The 14,739-nt window shown below is 28.8% G+C and overlaps 1 protein-coding gene across 5 annotated transcripts in view; it reads right to left on the bottom strand.

Annotated features, from left to right (window-relative positions):
* The window catches only part of LOC145243645 (autophagy-related protein 16-1-like), a 171,202-nt gene that overhangs the window by 112,120 nt on the left and 44,343 nt on the right, over positions 1 to 14,739 (bottom strand). For 3 of the 5 annotated variants that reach the window (XM_080106686.1, XM_080106683.1, XM_080106684.1), the window contains exons 2-4: positions 12,445 to 12,559; positions 12,241 to 12,322; positions 6,433 to 6,506 (exon numbers count right to left, since the gene is read on the bottom strand). In XM_080106686.1, the coding sequence (XP_079962812.1) occupies positions 6,433 to 6,443 (11 nt within the window). In that variant the 5' untranslated portion in view covers positions 6,444 to 6,506; positions 12,241 to 12,322; positions 12,445 to 12,559. The remainder of the gene's footprint in view (positions 1 to 6,432; positions 6,507 to 12,240; positions 12,323 to 12,444; positions 12,560 to 14,739) is intronic. The other 2 variants (XM_080106687.1, XM_080106685.1) reach the window with 1 other exon arrangement.

Genomic DNA, 14,739 nt, shown 5'->3' with positions numbered 1-14,739 from the left:
AATAAAGAAATAAAAAAAAAAAATAAAGAAATAAAAATAAAGCAATAATAAATAAAAAATAAAAGACAAAACAAAGAAAATAAAACGAAAAACAAGAAAATAAAATGAAAACAAAGAAAAAAGAAAAAGAAAACAAAGAAAATAAGAACAAGAACAAAGAAAATAGGAAAACAAAGAAAAACTAAAAATAAAAATAAATTAAAAATAGAAAATAAAAAAGAAAGAAAACAAAGAAAGAAAATAAGAAAACAAAGAAAGAAAATAAGAAAACAAAGAAAAAATTAAATAAAAGAAAGAAAAAATAAAACAAGAAAAAAAAAAAGAAAGAAAAAATAAAAAAGAAAGAAAGAAAAAAGAAAGAAAAAATAAAAAAAGAAAGAAAAGAACAAGAAAGAAACTAAAGAGGAAACAAAGAAAGAAACTAAAGAGGAAACAAAGAAAGAAACTAAAGAGGAAACAAAGAAAGAAAGAAACTAAAGAGGAAACAAAGAAAGAAAGAAACTAAAGAGGAAACAAAGAAAGAAAGAAACTAAAGAGGAAACAAAGAAAGAAAGAAACTAAAGAGGAAACAAAGAAAGAAAGAAACTAAAGAGGAAACAAAGAAAGAAAGAAACTAAAGAGGAAACAAAGAAAGAAAGAAACTAAAGAGGAAACAAACAAAGAAAGAAACTAAAGAGGAAACAAACAAAGAAAGAAACTAAAGAGGAAAAAACAAAGAAAGAAACTTAAGAGGAAACAAAGAAAGAAAGAAACTAAAGAGGAAACAAAGAAAGAAAGAAACTAAAGAGGAAACAAAGAAAGAAAGAAACTAAAGAGGAAACAAAGAAAGGAAGAAACTAAAGAGGAAACAAACAAACAAAGAAACTAAAGAGGAAACAAAGAAAGAAAGAAACTAAAGAGGAAACAAACAAAGAAAGAAACTAAAAAGGAAACAAACAAAGAAAGAAACTAAAGAGGAAACAAAGAAAGAAAGAAACTAAAGAGGAAAAGAAGAAAGAAAGAAACTAAAGAGAAAACAAACAAAGAAAAAAACTAAAGAGAAAACAAACAAAGAAAAAAACTAAAGAGGAAACAAACAAAGAAAGAAACTAAAGAGGAAACAAAGAAAGAAAGAAACTAAAGAGGAAACAAACAAAGAAAGAAACTAAAGAGGAAACAAACAAAGAAAGAAACTAAAGAGGAAACAAAGAAAGAAAGAAACTAAAAAGGAAACAAAGAAAGAAAGAAACTAAAAAGGAAACAAAGAAAGAAAGAAACTAAAAAGGAAACAAAGAAAGAAAGAAACTAAAAAGGAAACAAAGAAAGAAAGAAACTAAAAAGGAAACAAAGAAAGAAAGAAACTAAAGAGGAAACAAAGAAAGAAAGAAACTAAAGAGGAAACAAAGAAAGAAAGAAACTAAAGAGGAAACAAAGAAAGAAAGAAACTAAAGAGGAAACAAAGAAAGAAAGAAACTAAAAAGGAAACAAACAAAGAAAGAAACTAAAGAGGAAACAAAGAAAGAAAGAAACTAAAGAGGAAACAAAGAAAGAAAGAAACTAAAGAGGAAACAAACAAAGAAAGAAACTAAAGAGGAAACAAACAAAGAAAGAAACTAAAGAGGAAACAAACAAAGAAAGAAACTAAAGAGGAAACAAACAAAGAAAGAAACTAAAGAGGAAACAAACAAAGAACGAAACTAAAGAGGAAACAAACAAAGAAAGAAACTAAAGAGGAAACAAACAAAGAAAGAAACTAAAGAGGAAACAAACAAAGAAAGAAACTAAAGAGGAAACAAACAAAGAAAGAAACTAAAGAGGAAACAAAGAAAGAAAGAAACTAAAGAGGAAACAAAGAAAGAAAGAAACTAAAGAGGAAACAAAGAAAGAAAGAAACTAAAGAGGAAACAAAGAAAGAAAGAAACTAAAGAGGAAACAAAGAAAGAAAGAAACTAAAGAGGAAACAAAGAAAGAAAGAAACTAAAGAGGAAACAAACAAAGAAAGAAACTAAAGAGGAAACAAACAAAGAAAGAAACTAAAGAGGAAACAAACAAAGAAAGAAACTAAAGAGGAAACAAACAAAGAAAGAAACTAAAGAGGAAACAAACAAAGAAAGAAACTAAAGAGGAAACAAACAAAGAAAGAAACTAAAGAGGAAACAAACAAAGAAAGAAACTAAAGAGGAAACAAACAAAGAAAGAAACTAAAGAGGAAACAAACAAAGAAAGAAACTAAAGAGGAAACAAACAAAGAAAGAAACTAAAGAGGAAACAAAGAAAGAAAGAAACTAAAGAGGAAACAAAGAAAGAAAGAAACTAAAGAGGAAACAAACAAAGAAAGAAACTAAAGAGGAAACAAACAAAGAAAGAAACTAAAGAGGAAACAAACAAAGAAAGAAACTAAAGAGGAAACAAACAAAGAAAGAAACTAAAGAGGAAACAAACAAAAAAAGAAACTAAAGAGGAAACAAAGAAAGAAAGAAACTAAAGAGGAAACAAAGAAAGAAAGAAACTAAAGAGGAAACAAAGAAAGAAAGAAACTAAAGAGGAAACAAAGAAAGAAAGAAACTAAAGAGGAAACAAAGAAAGAAAGAAACTAAAGAGGAAACAAAGAAAGAAAGAAACTAAAGAGGAAACAAACAAAGAAAGAAACTAAAGAGAAAACAAACAAAGAAAGAAACTAAAAAGGAAACAAACAAAGAAAGAAACTAAAGAGGAAACAAACAAAGAAAGAAACTAAAGAGGAAACAAACAAAGAAAGAAACTAAAGAGGAAACAAACAAAGAACGAAACTAAAGAGGAAACAAAGAAAGAAAGAAACTAAAGAGGAAACAAACAAAGAAAGAAACTAAAGAGGAAACAAACAAAGAAAGAAACTAAAGAGGAAACAAACAAAGAAAGAAACTAAAGAGGAAACAAACAAAGAAAGAAACTAAAGAGGAAACAAACAAAGAAAGAAACTAAAGAGGAAACAAACAAAAAAAGAAACTAAAGAGGAAACAAAGAAAGAAAGAAACTAAAGAGGAAACAAAGAAAGAAAGAAACTAAAGAGGAAACAAAGAAAGAAAGAAACTAAAGAGGAAACAAAGAAAGAAAGAAACTAAAGAGGAAACAAACAAAGAAAGAAACTAAAGAGGAAACAAACAAAGAAAGAAACTAAAGAGGAAACAAAGAAAGAAAGAAACTAAAAAGGAAACAAACAAAGAAAGAAACTAAAAAGGAAACAAACAAAGAAAGAAACTAAAGAGGAAACAAAGAAAGAAAGAAACTAAAGAGGAAACAAAGAAAGAAAGAAACTAAAGAGGAAACAAACAAAGAAAGAAACTAAAGAGGAAACAAAGAAAGAAAGAAACTAAAGAGGAAACAAAGAAAGAAAGAAACTAAAGAGGAAACAAAGAAAGAAAGAAACTAAAGAGGAAACAAAGAAAGAAAGAAACTAAAGAGGAAACAAAGAAAGAAAGAAACTAAAGAGGAAACAAAGAAAGAAAGAAACTACAGAGGAAACAAAGAAAGAAAGAAACTAAAAAGGAAACAAACAAAGAAAGAAACTAAAGAGGAAACAAACAAAGAAAGAAACTAAAGAGGAAACAAACAAAGAACGAAACTAAAGAGGAAACAAACAAAGAAAGAAACTAAAGAGGAAACAAACAAAGAAAGAAACTAAAGAGGAAACAAACAAAGAAAGAAACTAAAGAGGAAACAAAGAAAGAAAGAAACTAAAGAGGAAACAAAGAAAGAAAGAAACTAAAGAGGAAACAAAGAAAGAAAGAAACTAAAGAGGAAACAAAGAAAGAAAGAAACTAAAGAGGAAACAAACAAAGAAAGAAACTAAAGAGGAAACAAAGAAAGAAAGAAACTAAAGAGGAAACAAAGAAAGAAAGAAACTAAAGAGGAAACAAAGAAAGAAAGAAACTAAAGAGGAAACAAACATAGAAAGAAACTAAAGAGGAAACAAAGAAAGAAAGAAACTAAAGAGGAAACAAACAAAGAAAGAAACTAAAGAGGAAACAAACAAAGAAAGAAACTAAAGAGGAAACAAACAAAGAAAGAAACTAAAGAGGAAACAAACAAAGAAAGAAACTAAAGAGGAAACAAAGAAAGAAAGAAACTAAAGAGGAAACAAAGAAAGAAAGAAACTAAAGAGGAAACAAACAAAGAAAGAAACTAAAGAGGAAACAAACAAAGAAAGAAACTAAAGAGGAAACAAACAAAGAAAGAAACTAAAGAGGAAACAAACAAAGAAAGAAACTAAAGAGGAAACAAACAAAAAAAGAAACTAAAGAGGAAACAAAGAAAGAAAGAAACTAAAGAGGAAACAAAGAAAGAAAGAAACTAAAGAGGAAACAAAGAAAGAAAGAAACTAAAAAGGAAACAAAGAAAGAAAGAAACTAAAGAGGAAACAAACAAAGAAAGAAACTAAAGAGGAAACAAACAAAGAAAGAAACTAAAGAGGAAACAAACAAAGAAAGAAACTAAAAAGGAAACAAAGAAAGAAAGAAACTAAGAAGGAAACAAAGAAAGAAAGAAACTAAAAAGGAAACAAAGAAAGAAAGAAACTAAAAAGGAAACAAAGAAAGAAAGAAACTAAAAAGGAAACAAAGAAAGAAAGAAACTAAAAAGGAAACAAAGAAAGAAAGAAACTAAAAAGGAAACAAAGAAAGAAAGAAACTAAAAAGGAAACAAAGAAAGAAAGAAACTAAAAAGGAAACAAAGAAAGAAAGAAACTAAAAAGGAAACAAAGAAAGAAAGAAACTAAAAAGGAAACAAAGAAAGAAAGAAACTAAAAAGGAAACAAAGTAAGAAAGAAACTAAAAAGGAAACAAAGAAAGAAAGAAACAAAGAAAGAAAGAAACTAAAAAGAAAGAAACTAAAAAGAAAGAAACTAAAAACAATACAAAAAAAAAGAAAATGAAAAAAAAAAAGAAAACGAAAAAAAAAAAAAAAGAAAACGAAAAAAAAAAAAAAGAAAACGAAAAAAAAAAAAAAGAAAACGAAAAAAAAAAAAAAGAAAACGAAAAAAAAAAAAAGAAAACGAAAAAAAAAAAAAGAAACAAACAAAGAAATAAAATGAAGAAAATGAGGCAGGATTGTAGGTGATTAACCTCGGACCCAAAACAACACAAACCAAAAACGAAAGGGACACAAATATCGAGCCACCGATTTGTATCCATGGAAACAGTTGATCTCGGTCAGTTTACAAATAAGCTGAACTTATTTTTCGAAATAAAACAAGATAAACAGAATTTTTTTCTTTTATTGTAAACAATATTCTAAATTTCTTTTAATATTGACCTATTTTAATATTAATTATTTTCTTTAATGAAAATGTATCGCTAAACGGCATTAATATTAATTTAAATTCAATTTTAGTGATATTTGTGCACTCCGTTAAGTCGAGCATGGGTACATCGCAATATATTTTTTTAATAGTATTTGGAACTTTAATTTAAGTTTAGTAATATTTTTTGGTAAAGCTGAAGATGCGCACTCCCTTGTTTACGGAAGTGACGTCAGACAAATTTTAGCTACGGGTATATAAATTGTTCAAATTTCTTCAAACAAATGCAAGAAAAAAATCTTTTAATAAGGAGATTTTTTAAATATTAATCTTTTTCTTTTATTGAAAATGTATTGTTAAAAGGCATCGGATTTCTTGTAATAATTACCTTTTTGGTGCACATGCAGAAACTGACGCAGACGTAACTCAACGTACCCCTAATTTCTGGTCTAGGTCTAGGTCTAGTGAACAATGTGTTTTTGTAAAAAAAAAAAAAAAAAATTGCTTTGTAGAAAAGAAAAAAATTAAATTGTTAGGTGAAAGTACAGAATACTTTCAAAACACCCCCACCAATTCTGCAAAAGCAGTAGAACAATTCTGTTCATATTGTTTAAAATTATAAAAAGTTCTATTTCTATATGTTTATAATGTAAATAAAAATTGTTTCGTTTTTTTATTTTAAAAAAATCTCTTAATATTTTTTTTTCATTTCCAGCAGTTCTTATGATTAAAATAAAATTGAATTTAAATTCAAAAGACTATTAAAAAATATATTGCGATACACACCCTTTTAGCGATATGTTTTTAATAAAGAAAAAGATTATTAAAATAGGTCAATATTAAAAGAAATTTAGAATATTGTTTAAAATAAAAGAAAAAAAAATCTGTTTATATTGTTTTATTTTGAAAAATAAGTTCAGCTTATTTGTAAACTGAACAATATGGTCACTGTTTCCATAAACCAGTGACTCAATATTTGTGTCCCTTTTGTTTTTGGTTTGTGTTGTTTTGGGTTCGGTGTTAATCGCCACCTAAACTCCAATCCTGCCAAAAAAGAAAAGAGAGAAAGCAAAAGAAAACAAAGAAAAAAAAAAACAGAAAAACAAAGAAAAGGTAAAAGAGAAAATAAAGAAAGAAGAAGTAAAGAAGAATAAAGAAAAGGAAAAGTCAGGACTTACTTTGTTTGCATATTTTGTATTTGCTTCTCTTTTTCTTGTAATTCATTGTTCAAGTTCACGATTTGTAGGGCATTCTGGATAAGGATAATACCAAATACTGTTAATAATGTGTGTGTGTGCATGTGTGTGCATATATATGTGTGTGCATTAGTATTTCATGTGTCTATAACATTTTATAAGAAAATAATATTTTATGTATCGATTTTAGTATTTGCTTTAACAGTGCTCAATACGCAGATAGAGGTAGATAGTAAGTTCACATATTTTACAAAACAAAAATAGACTTGAGATGGGGCATATATTACAATTGTAGATTTTTTTTCTCTAATGTTTTCCTTATAATTGATTGAAAATTAGAAGATTTGTTTTATGTTTTTTTAAAACAAATCTCATTTGCATTTGATCATCATTAATACCATTTGCAATTTTCATAAACGATTAAAAAGAATCGATAGCTTGGTATGCAAAATAAGAAAACAGTTTAGGAACAGAATAGTTAAAGCTCGTCCCACGTCAAGAATGAGTTCCTACATAATTGTGTTCTGTTATTCTCTCCCTTCCCGCTATGAAAAAAGTGCATGCGTTTTCTTGCAATTATAAAGATTAGGCTGGTTATTAAATTGATTTAGGTTACTGTAAAAAGAAAACAAGATACAAAAAATAATTATAATAATAGTTAAAATATGCATTAAGTGCACTTGAAACCAAATCACAACGTAATATTAGGAAAATAAACAAATATTTTACTTGTTTGAAATTTATCACAAATATATTTCGGAATTATCCTCCATCTCCAGTGTGTTGTTTTGCTTCTATTTTTTCTTTTTCTTCTTCCTTACCATGTTGTAAATTTGGAGAAAGAATTCTTTGTATAGAGCCACGTGTTGTATCTCTATACAAACAGATTTCTTTCTCCAAATTTACAACATGGCAAGGAAGAAGAAGAAAAAAAAGAAACAAAACAACACACTAAAGATGGAGTCTACCTTCAAAAAATATTTGTGATAAATTTCAAACAAATAAAATATTTATTTTCCTAATATTACATTGTGATTTGACTTTCAAGCGCATTTGATGCGTATTTTATTTTATTCAAATTAAAACAACGTTTCTATTGAACTCTCATTCTTGACAATATAATAATAGTTTAGTAACAGTATTAATAATAATAATGGCAAATAGATTAACACCTTTAGCTAAATCCCTCCTTCACTTTTTTTTTTTAGATGATTATGTGGCGGAAAGAAAGAAAATTATTTTAGAATTTCGAATAGGAAAGCAATTTCACACAAATTTAACGTAAAATGATAATCATTTCCGGCTTATTCTAACTTATTAATCTTGTCCGATTACTTAAAAATCGAAACAAAATACTGGTGGAACATGATATTTTCACTCGATTGCTGACATTTATTTTATGCATTTCTACCAGTGTTTGTTTAATTTTTGATTTGGAGCAATTATCAAGGGTCCTTGTGAAGCAGCAAATTTTATTCTAACTCAACAGAGTGAATAGTAAGTTTGTTTTGAACTAAAAACAGGCTTTAAAATGTTAAAACGCAAATGAACTGATCCACAAAGGTAGAAGAGTCTTGCCTTTGGTAACATTTATTTGTGGCATACTTGTTCTTCATCTTTTTTGTTCTCTTTGTTACAGTAACAAATACCCAAATCTCACTCTTTTTTGGGAAGGAGGGGGGAGGGTTAAGTTTAAATGTAGATATAATTTGTTTTGATTCGCTTTCCCTTTATGCATTTCATTCAAGTATTTGATAAACTCATTGCGAGATTTTTACTATATTTTCACTTGTGGCCAAACTGAAGAAATACCATAACATTATTTCAGAAGAGCCTGATGGTAGGATGCCAAGTGTCCAGAAGGCACCAACGAAAATGAGAAACTTTGTCCAAGGTATTTAAAATCATTATCTATATATATAAAAGCGAAAATGTATGTATGTACGCTTTTCCTCGATGTCCACAAAAGTCTTCTTTCAGAGAAGCGCTTGCTCGGTTCACAACCTTTTAAAACTTTTTATATCATCTATAAATTGTAATATCTCAGAGTTACCCACGGAGCTCGCCTGTCTATTTAATTTTATTGATTTTCAAACGTTAATTATTCCACATTTCCCACATCGCCACGCGTTACATTGGGTTTTCGGTATAAAAAAGCGAAACTCAACTCTAATCACAGGCCGAAAGCCAGTTGTCGCAAGAGAGCTAAGTAACATTTGTTCAATGTCGACTTCGTCATATCAGACTGTAGCTTTCATTTCGCTCCCCCAAATAAACAGGGAGCGGGTTTTTAAAAACAAACAAACCGATTTATTCACCTCATTCAAAACTGTCCCACACAAAATGCTTACTGCTGAATACCTATCGCCGTCACGTCAATCAAAAACGCGCACCTGTTTTTTTTTTTTTTTTTAAACACTTTACTATTTTCCAACTGCGCATCGTGAAGGCTTTGTTTTTTTTGGGGTTTTTTTTTCACATTTTCGCGTTTTTTTCACACACCTCGAAAAACACCCGGGCAACGCCGAGTACCCCTCGCTAGTATTAAGTAAAAACTCCTGAAATGTTTAACAAATATATACGAAAAGGTTTACAAAGGAATATTTACAGTAATGTACAAAAAAATAAATAAAATAAAATACATGCGACTAAGAATCAACATTAAATATCTGAGTGGGATTTTATAACCCATTCATAGCCCTTATTTGTAAATGAACAACTTTACATAAATAAATTTGTCTTGGTTTCATTTTGTTTTTTTTTTATTGTCAATAAAAAATTAAAAGAATCATTTTAGAATCAGAAATTAGGCTCCAAATTTTCCGATTTCGATATTCCAAAAAGTTCCGATTTTTCTGATTCCCAATTCTGATCAATCATCCCCACACACACATATTAGTTATTATTCCAAAAGCAGAAGATGCATTTATATCACATCTCATATTTTATTCATATGTTAACGTAGTACGTCTTGCATGTATTTCAAATACATTGTTTTTTTCAACACTATATTGTATTTTTAGCGTCCATTGATACCTCCGATTTCATAGAAATAGTGGAAACACAACCTGCAAGACACAAAATACCAAGCATACCCATTCTTCAGTCAATGTTATGATCTTTATAACTGAACAGGTAAATTTGATATCTTAGGCATTATAGGATAGGTTTTCAATGTTTCTAGGAAACTGAAGGTATCGATGTGCAATCGCATCAATGTATAGAGGTCTTTAAAAAAAAAATATATATATATATACATATACATATACACACACACACTAGCAAAAGTACCCGTCGTTGACTGGGTTCAAAAACAGCCTACAGAAAATTGACTCTGATTTATGAAAGTATGATAGGTTATGAAAAGGAAGGGTTGTAAAGAGATAGCTTCAAATTTGGGGGTATCAAAAACAAAGCAAAATTTGATGAAAGTAAAAATAAAATAGATAAACCCCATAATTTATTATACCACACCTGTTCACACTGAAACACTTATCACAATATTCTGTGGATCTATATTAAAAAACTTGTTAAACTTTGTGACATATTTCCATTCTATGGAGGTCATGTGCGAACGAACACCCCATAATTTTATTATACCATATTTCTTCAAACTGAAACATAATTATCAAAGTATACTTATGCAGATAGATATGAAAAGTCTTTATTAAAGTTTGTGCCTATTTCCATTCTATGGAGGCCATGCACGAACGCAGACCCCACAATTTTATTATACCATCCCTATTTAAGTTAAGACATACTTGTCAAAGTATTATGTACATCTATATAAAAAATACTTGTAAACGTTTTTTTTTTTAAATTTTTAAATTTTTTTATTTCCATACTTTGTTGACCAGGCGCGAACGCAGACTCAACAATTTTAATGAACCACCGTTCTTCCAGATCAAACATACCCATTCCTGTGTCTTGATACATCTTCTATTTTTGAGTGATTATGTGCTTTGTTAGCTATTCTGGAAAATAACCTTGTTTAGTAGACCGCTTTCGGACTTGCAGCAATTTGTTTTGTGCTCTTGTGATGCGTCTTTATGATGCTACTTCTTAAATCAAAAACACTTGTAAACGTTTTTTTTTTAAATTTAAAAAATCTTTTTAAAACCATACTTTGTGAACCAGGCGTGTACGCAGACCCCACAATTTTAAGGAATCATCATTATGCCAGATCAAACATACCCATTCCTGTGTCTTGATACATCTATTATTATATGTGATCAGTTTTCTATAATAGTCAACCATATAGGAGCCTATTCGTGACTAGACACACAGAGACATTCAGCTTATATATATATATATATATATATACATATACACATTCTTACATGCATAATTAAACACTGGTCATTTCTCTTACTAAAAACATTACACTATACATTATATATACATTTAAATGAAATCAAATTTATTGGTAAAAAATACCAATATCCAACAAGCCAAATAAAATGAGTTAAAAAATTATGTACATCAATGTACAATGTTACATACATGCTAAAATGTAGACACCAGCACCTTCCAGAATAATGCCTCGTTTCTTGTTCAAAAGTCATGTCGCGCTCCAATGTACTTAACAAGACTGCCATATCTAACACGTAGTACTTCGCCCTTTAGCATGCATCTTTTCCTGCTGCTCTCACTTGTATAACCTGTCTATCTCCATCCTCTCTAATGTGATCCTCAGTCTGCGTACACGTTCTTTCTTTTATAATCTTTTTCCTTCTTCCTTGCCATGATGTCACCTCACACACGGATCAGTCATTTGCATACAGCGGCCATACGCGCGTCTGTGTTGTGTTACACATATATAAAGTCTGAATGTTCTCCCAAAGTAACTTTAAACCAGAATATGATAAAAATAGTAACCTCTTCTGGCAAGTTTTTCTAGAAAGCAGAAATTGCCACTGTTTTCTATTTAAACAAAAAAAGAAAAGTGATAACGATACATCTTTTGAAGGTGCCCTTGAGACTGACTTTGTGTTACATAATAACGTTAAAAGGTTAATTAATTATTATCGATCTATCTGTCTATTTATCAATCTATCCAGTGATATTGTTAAAATAGTTTATATTGGGAGTTATTTTTTGTTTACAGAATAAAATGTAGCAATGGGTTTTAGCTGAGGATGTTTACATGAATTAGTTAGGTTGAATAAACAAAATGACCTTGGCCAGGCATACATGGAAAGGTCGCACGTTGAGATATGTGTGCTTTTTAATGATGACATAACGGAACTGAAGTCAAGAGGTCGGGAAGTTTAGTTAGTCGAAGAGTTTGAGTTTGGTCATGGAAGTGAACAGATGTGATTCAAACCAAGAAGCAAGGCTGTAAAGAATAAGCATGTAGACACAAAATGCAGACTCTTGTGAAGACTATACAACAGGACTCAGTTTATACGTCGATATCATATCTTCTGGCTAAACAACATACATACAATTTATATGTTTATTATGAGATCAATATCTCTCAACCACTATACAACACTTGCACTGGTATGAAAAACTTCTTAAGAGGTACATTTAAATTTTTGTTGATATTATACAAATTGTCTTTATTTTTGTTTTTTGATGTAGCAGGAATTCTGGACAAGAACCAGCTTTTTTTTTATGAGTTTGATCATTCCTTAATTATTGTAAAGGAAGTCACGTTATAAAATTTTACATTAAAATAAAATAATTACTTGTTTGTTATCAAAATTGACTGAGATTATAGAAGTTTATCATTATTCAACGTATCCATGCCTAAGAAAAAAATCAGCAAATAAAGTTTATTCAAACCTCTGCTCTTTGACGATGTAATTCAGTGAGTTCCTCCTGGATTTTGTACAGTTTTTGATCCGATATCTGATTCTTGTCTCCGCTAAATAAAATTAAAAGAAATTGTTTGAAATTGCTATTAACAGTTTTTTCATTAGTTAAAATTTATCAAATATTTAAAAGTCATAAGGATAATTCATCTCCAACTTGATCAAGCAAACTTACCCATCTCCTCCTCGAATGTGCAAGCCAATATTTTCTTCCTTGAGTTTGGCCGTTTCCACTTTAAGCTGTTCATTTTTTACAGACAGGGTTGAGCAAGAGTCAAATAGTTTATTATCTGCAACATATCATAAAAATATTGAGGTTTATTTTAATGAACCACAATAGGACCCATTTCATTTTTGAATAGCAGATAAATTGATTCTTATTTAGAATTCAACTTAAATAAAAAATATCTACAGAACAAGTTTTATGAAGTACATACTCGCCATGGAATGGAAGTGTCATATTTCAAAAATCACGTAAATTGGTCAAATAATTTATTTTATGAAGAAAATCATTTCCAAGCGATTCATGTAAAGTTAACATAAATCTAGTAGTTATGAATTTTTATTGAGTTATCTCCCTTTGATCCTTGATATTTTTTTTTCATCATGATGGGCGAGACAGTTACGTTTTAGATACATGTAAAATTTGATTTTCTTAGTTAAAAATAAAACTACTTTATCAATTTACATAATTTTTGGAATATGACATCTTCATTTCATGACGTGTATGTACATCATAAAGATTTTTTTTGTTTTTTGTAATCAAGTTGAATTCTAAATAAGAATTGATAACCCTAAACATTGAATGAATAAAAATAGAATTGACAATAAAAAAATTAACGCTAATAATGAAAATACTTATAGGCATGAAACACTCTTCGAATGCTGGTTATAATAAAATTAAAAATTAAAATATTGAATTCAATTTTAGTAAAGGAGAAAATTCTGCATTGTGTTATCTAGTTTCTTAACAGATGTTCAAATTTCTCATATTGATGCTTCTACAGAAGTAAAATTGATCTCGGTATTTGTATGTGCATACCACCATATCTCATTACGACTATTGAACATTGAAAAAGTTTCAACAAGACCAGAAGAAATTGGTAATGAACAACAATACTTTAAAAAAAAAAAAAAAGATCGTCTGTATCACCTTGAGGAAGGCTTTTGGAATCAAAGGTTTATATTAAAAGAAATTAAAATTCATTTATTTGAAAAAAGAAATTTTGCATTGTGTTATCTGGTTTCTTAATAGATTTTATAGTGTTATCTGGTTTCTTAATAGATTTTCAAATTTCTAGAATATACCAATGCTTCCGCTGTAGTAAAATTGATCTCGATATTTGTACACCCATTCCACTGCATCATATCACAACTAATGAACATTTAAAAATCATTTCTTCAACAAGACCGGAAGAAATCTGCAATCTTCAGCCATGCCATATATTCTTGACAATTAAAAAAATAAAATGTTTTTATCATAATGAGGAAGGGTTTTGCAGCTGAAAACTTGGATCAACAAAATAATTTTATTTTTTTTTTAAGTAATAATTCATTTATTTGAAAAAAAAAAATCCTGCATTATATTATCTGGTTTCTTTTTCAAATTACTAATAATGATGATTAAAGTTTGTAGAGAACTCCATAGGAGCTAGACTAAATGCCACTCTTCTAATAGCTTTTATAGTAGGAGTCTCATAGTATTATAATAATAGTTTACTGCCTGGTCAGGGTCAAACTGTTTTCTAACAAGATAATAATTAGAGGGTGTCGGTGTTTTACAGGCATTAGAGAAAATAGACCTTTCTACCAAGTCTTAGATTGGAAATGTCTTTAAATGACAAGTTATTGAGATGCTAAAAATGGAATTTGAATAATATATAATATATATCATTCAAACATGGTAGTGTTTGAATATATGGTTAAGTGGCAATTTTAGTCATTTAGAACTGCTTTAAAGCTTCACCGCTCACTCATTTTTCGACCCAATTTCAAACAATTATTACAGTTTATAGATCACCTTCTCAGCTATATCAATTTTTGTTCAGTAAAACAAAAGTTATCATGAATTTACTGGTGTTCAAAATCGTAGAAAAACGCAAGGAGGTGAGCAAGGTTTTTATGACTGGTTTTCATAGCAACCACGTCACTTCAGCAACTAGTGTTGCTACTAATTCACCGCTCTCGCAAAAAGAGAAGTAACAAGTGAAACAGACAAAATGGAAGAGAGATAATTGGGGGGGGGGATTTTATTGAAAGCAAACGAGTGCCGTACATTGTTATTACATATGTGTATGTTATGTTTATGGGGGTAAAAAAAAAAAAAAAAAGACTAAAATTAATCAAGGAAAAGTGAATTTACTTAAAGCCTGAAAAAATCATGGATTACAATAGAAAAATGCGAGCATGATAAGTAATACAGTTAAGCTTAAACATGGAAAAGTAAACGACTAGTTAAAACTGGAAAAGA

Source organism: Euprymna scolopes, chromosome 22 (genome assembly GCF_053919585.1).
Source record: "Euprymna scolopes isolate OS-2025 chromosome 22, ASM5391958v1, whole genome shotgun sequence".
In the NCBI taxonomy this organism is placed as follows: domain Eukaryota; kingdom Metazoa; phylum Mollusca; class Cephalopoda; order Sepiida; family Sepiolidae; genus Euprymna; species Euprymna scolopes.
The sequence above is the reverse complement of the archived record's forward strand: the minus strand, read 5'-3'. Positions and strand labels throughout refer to the sequence as shown.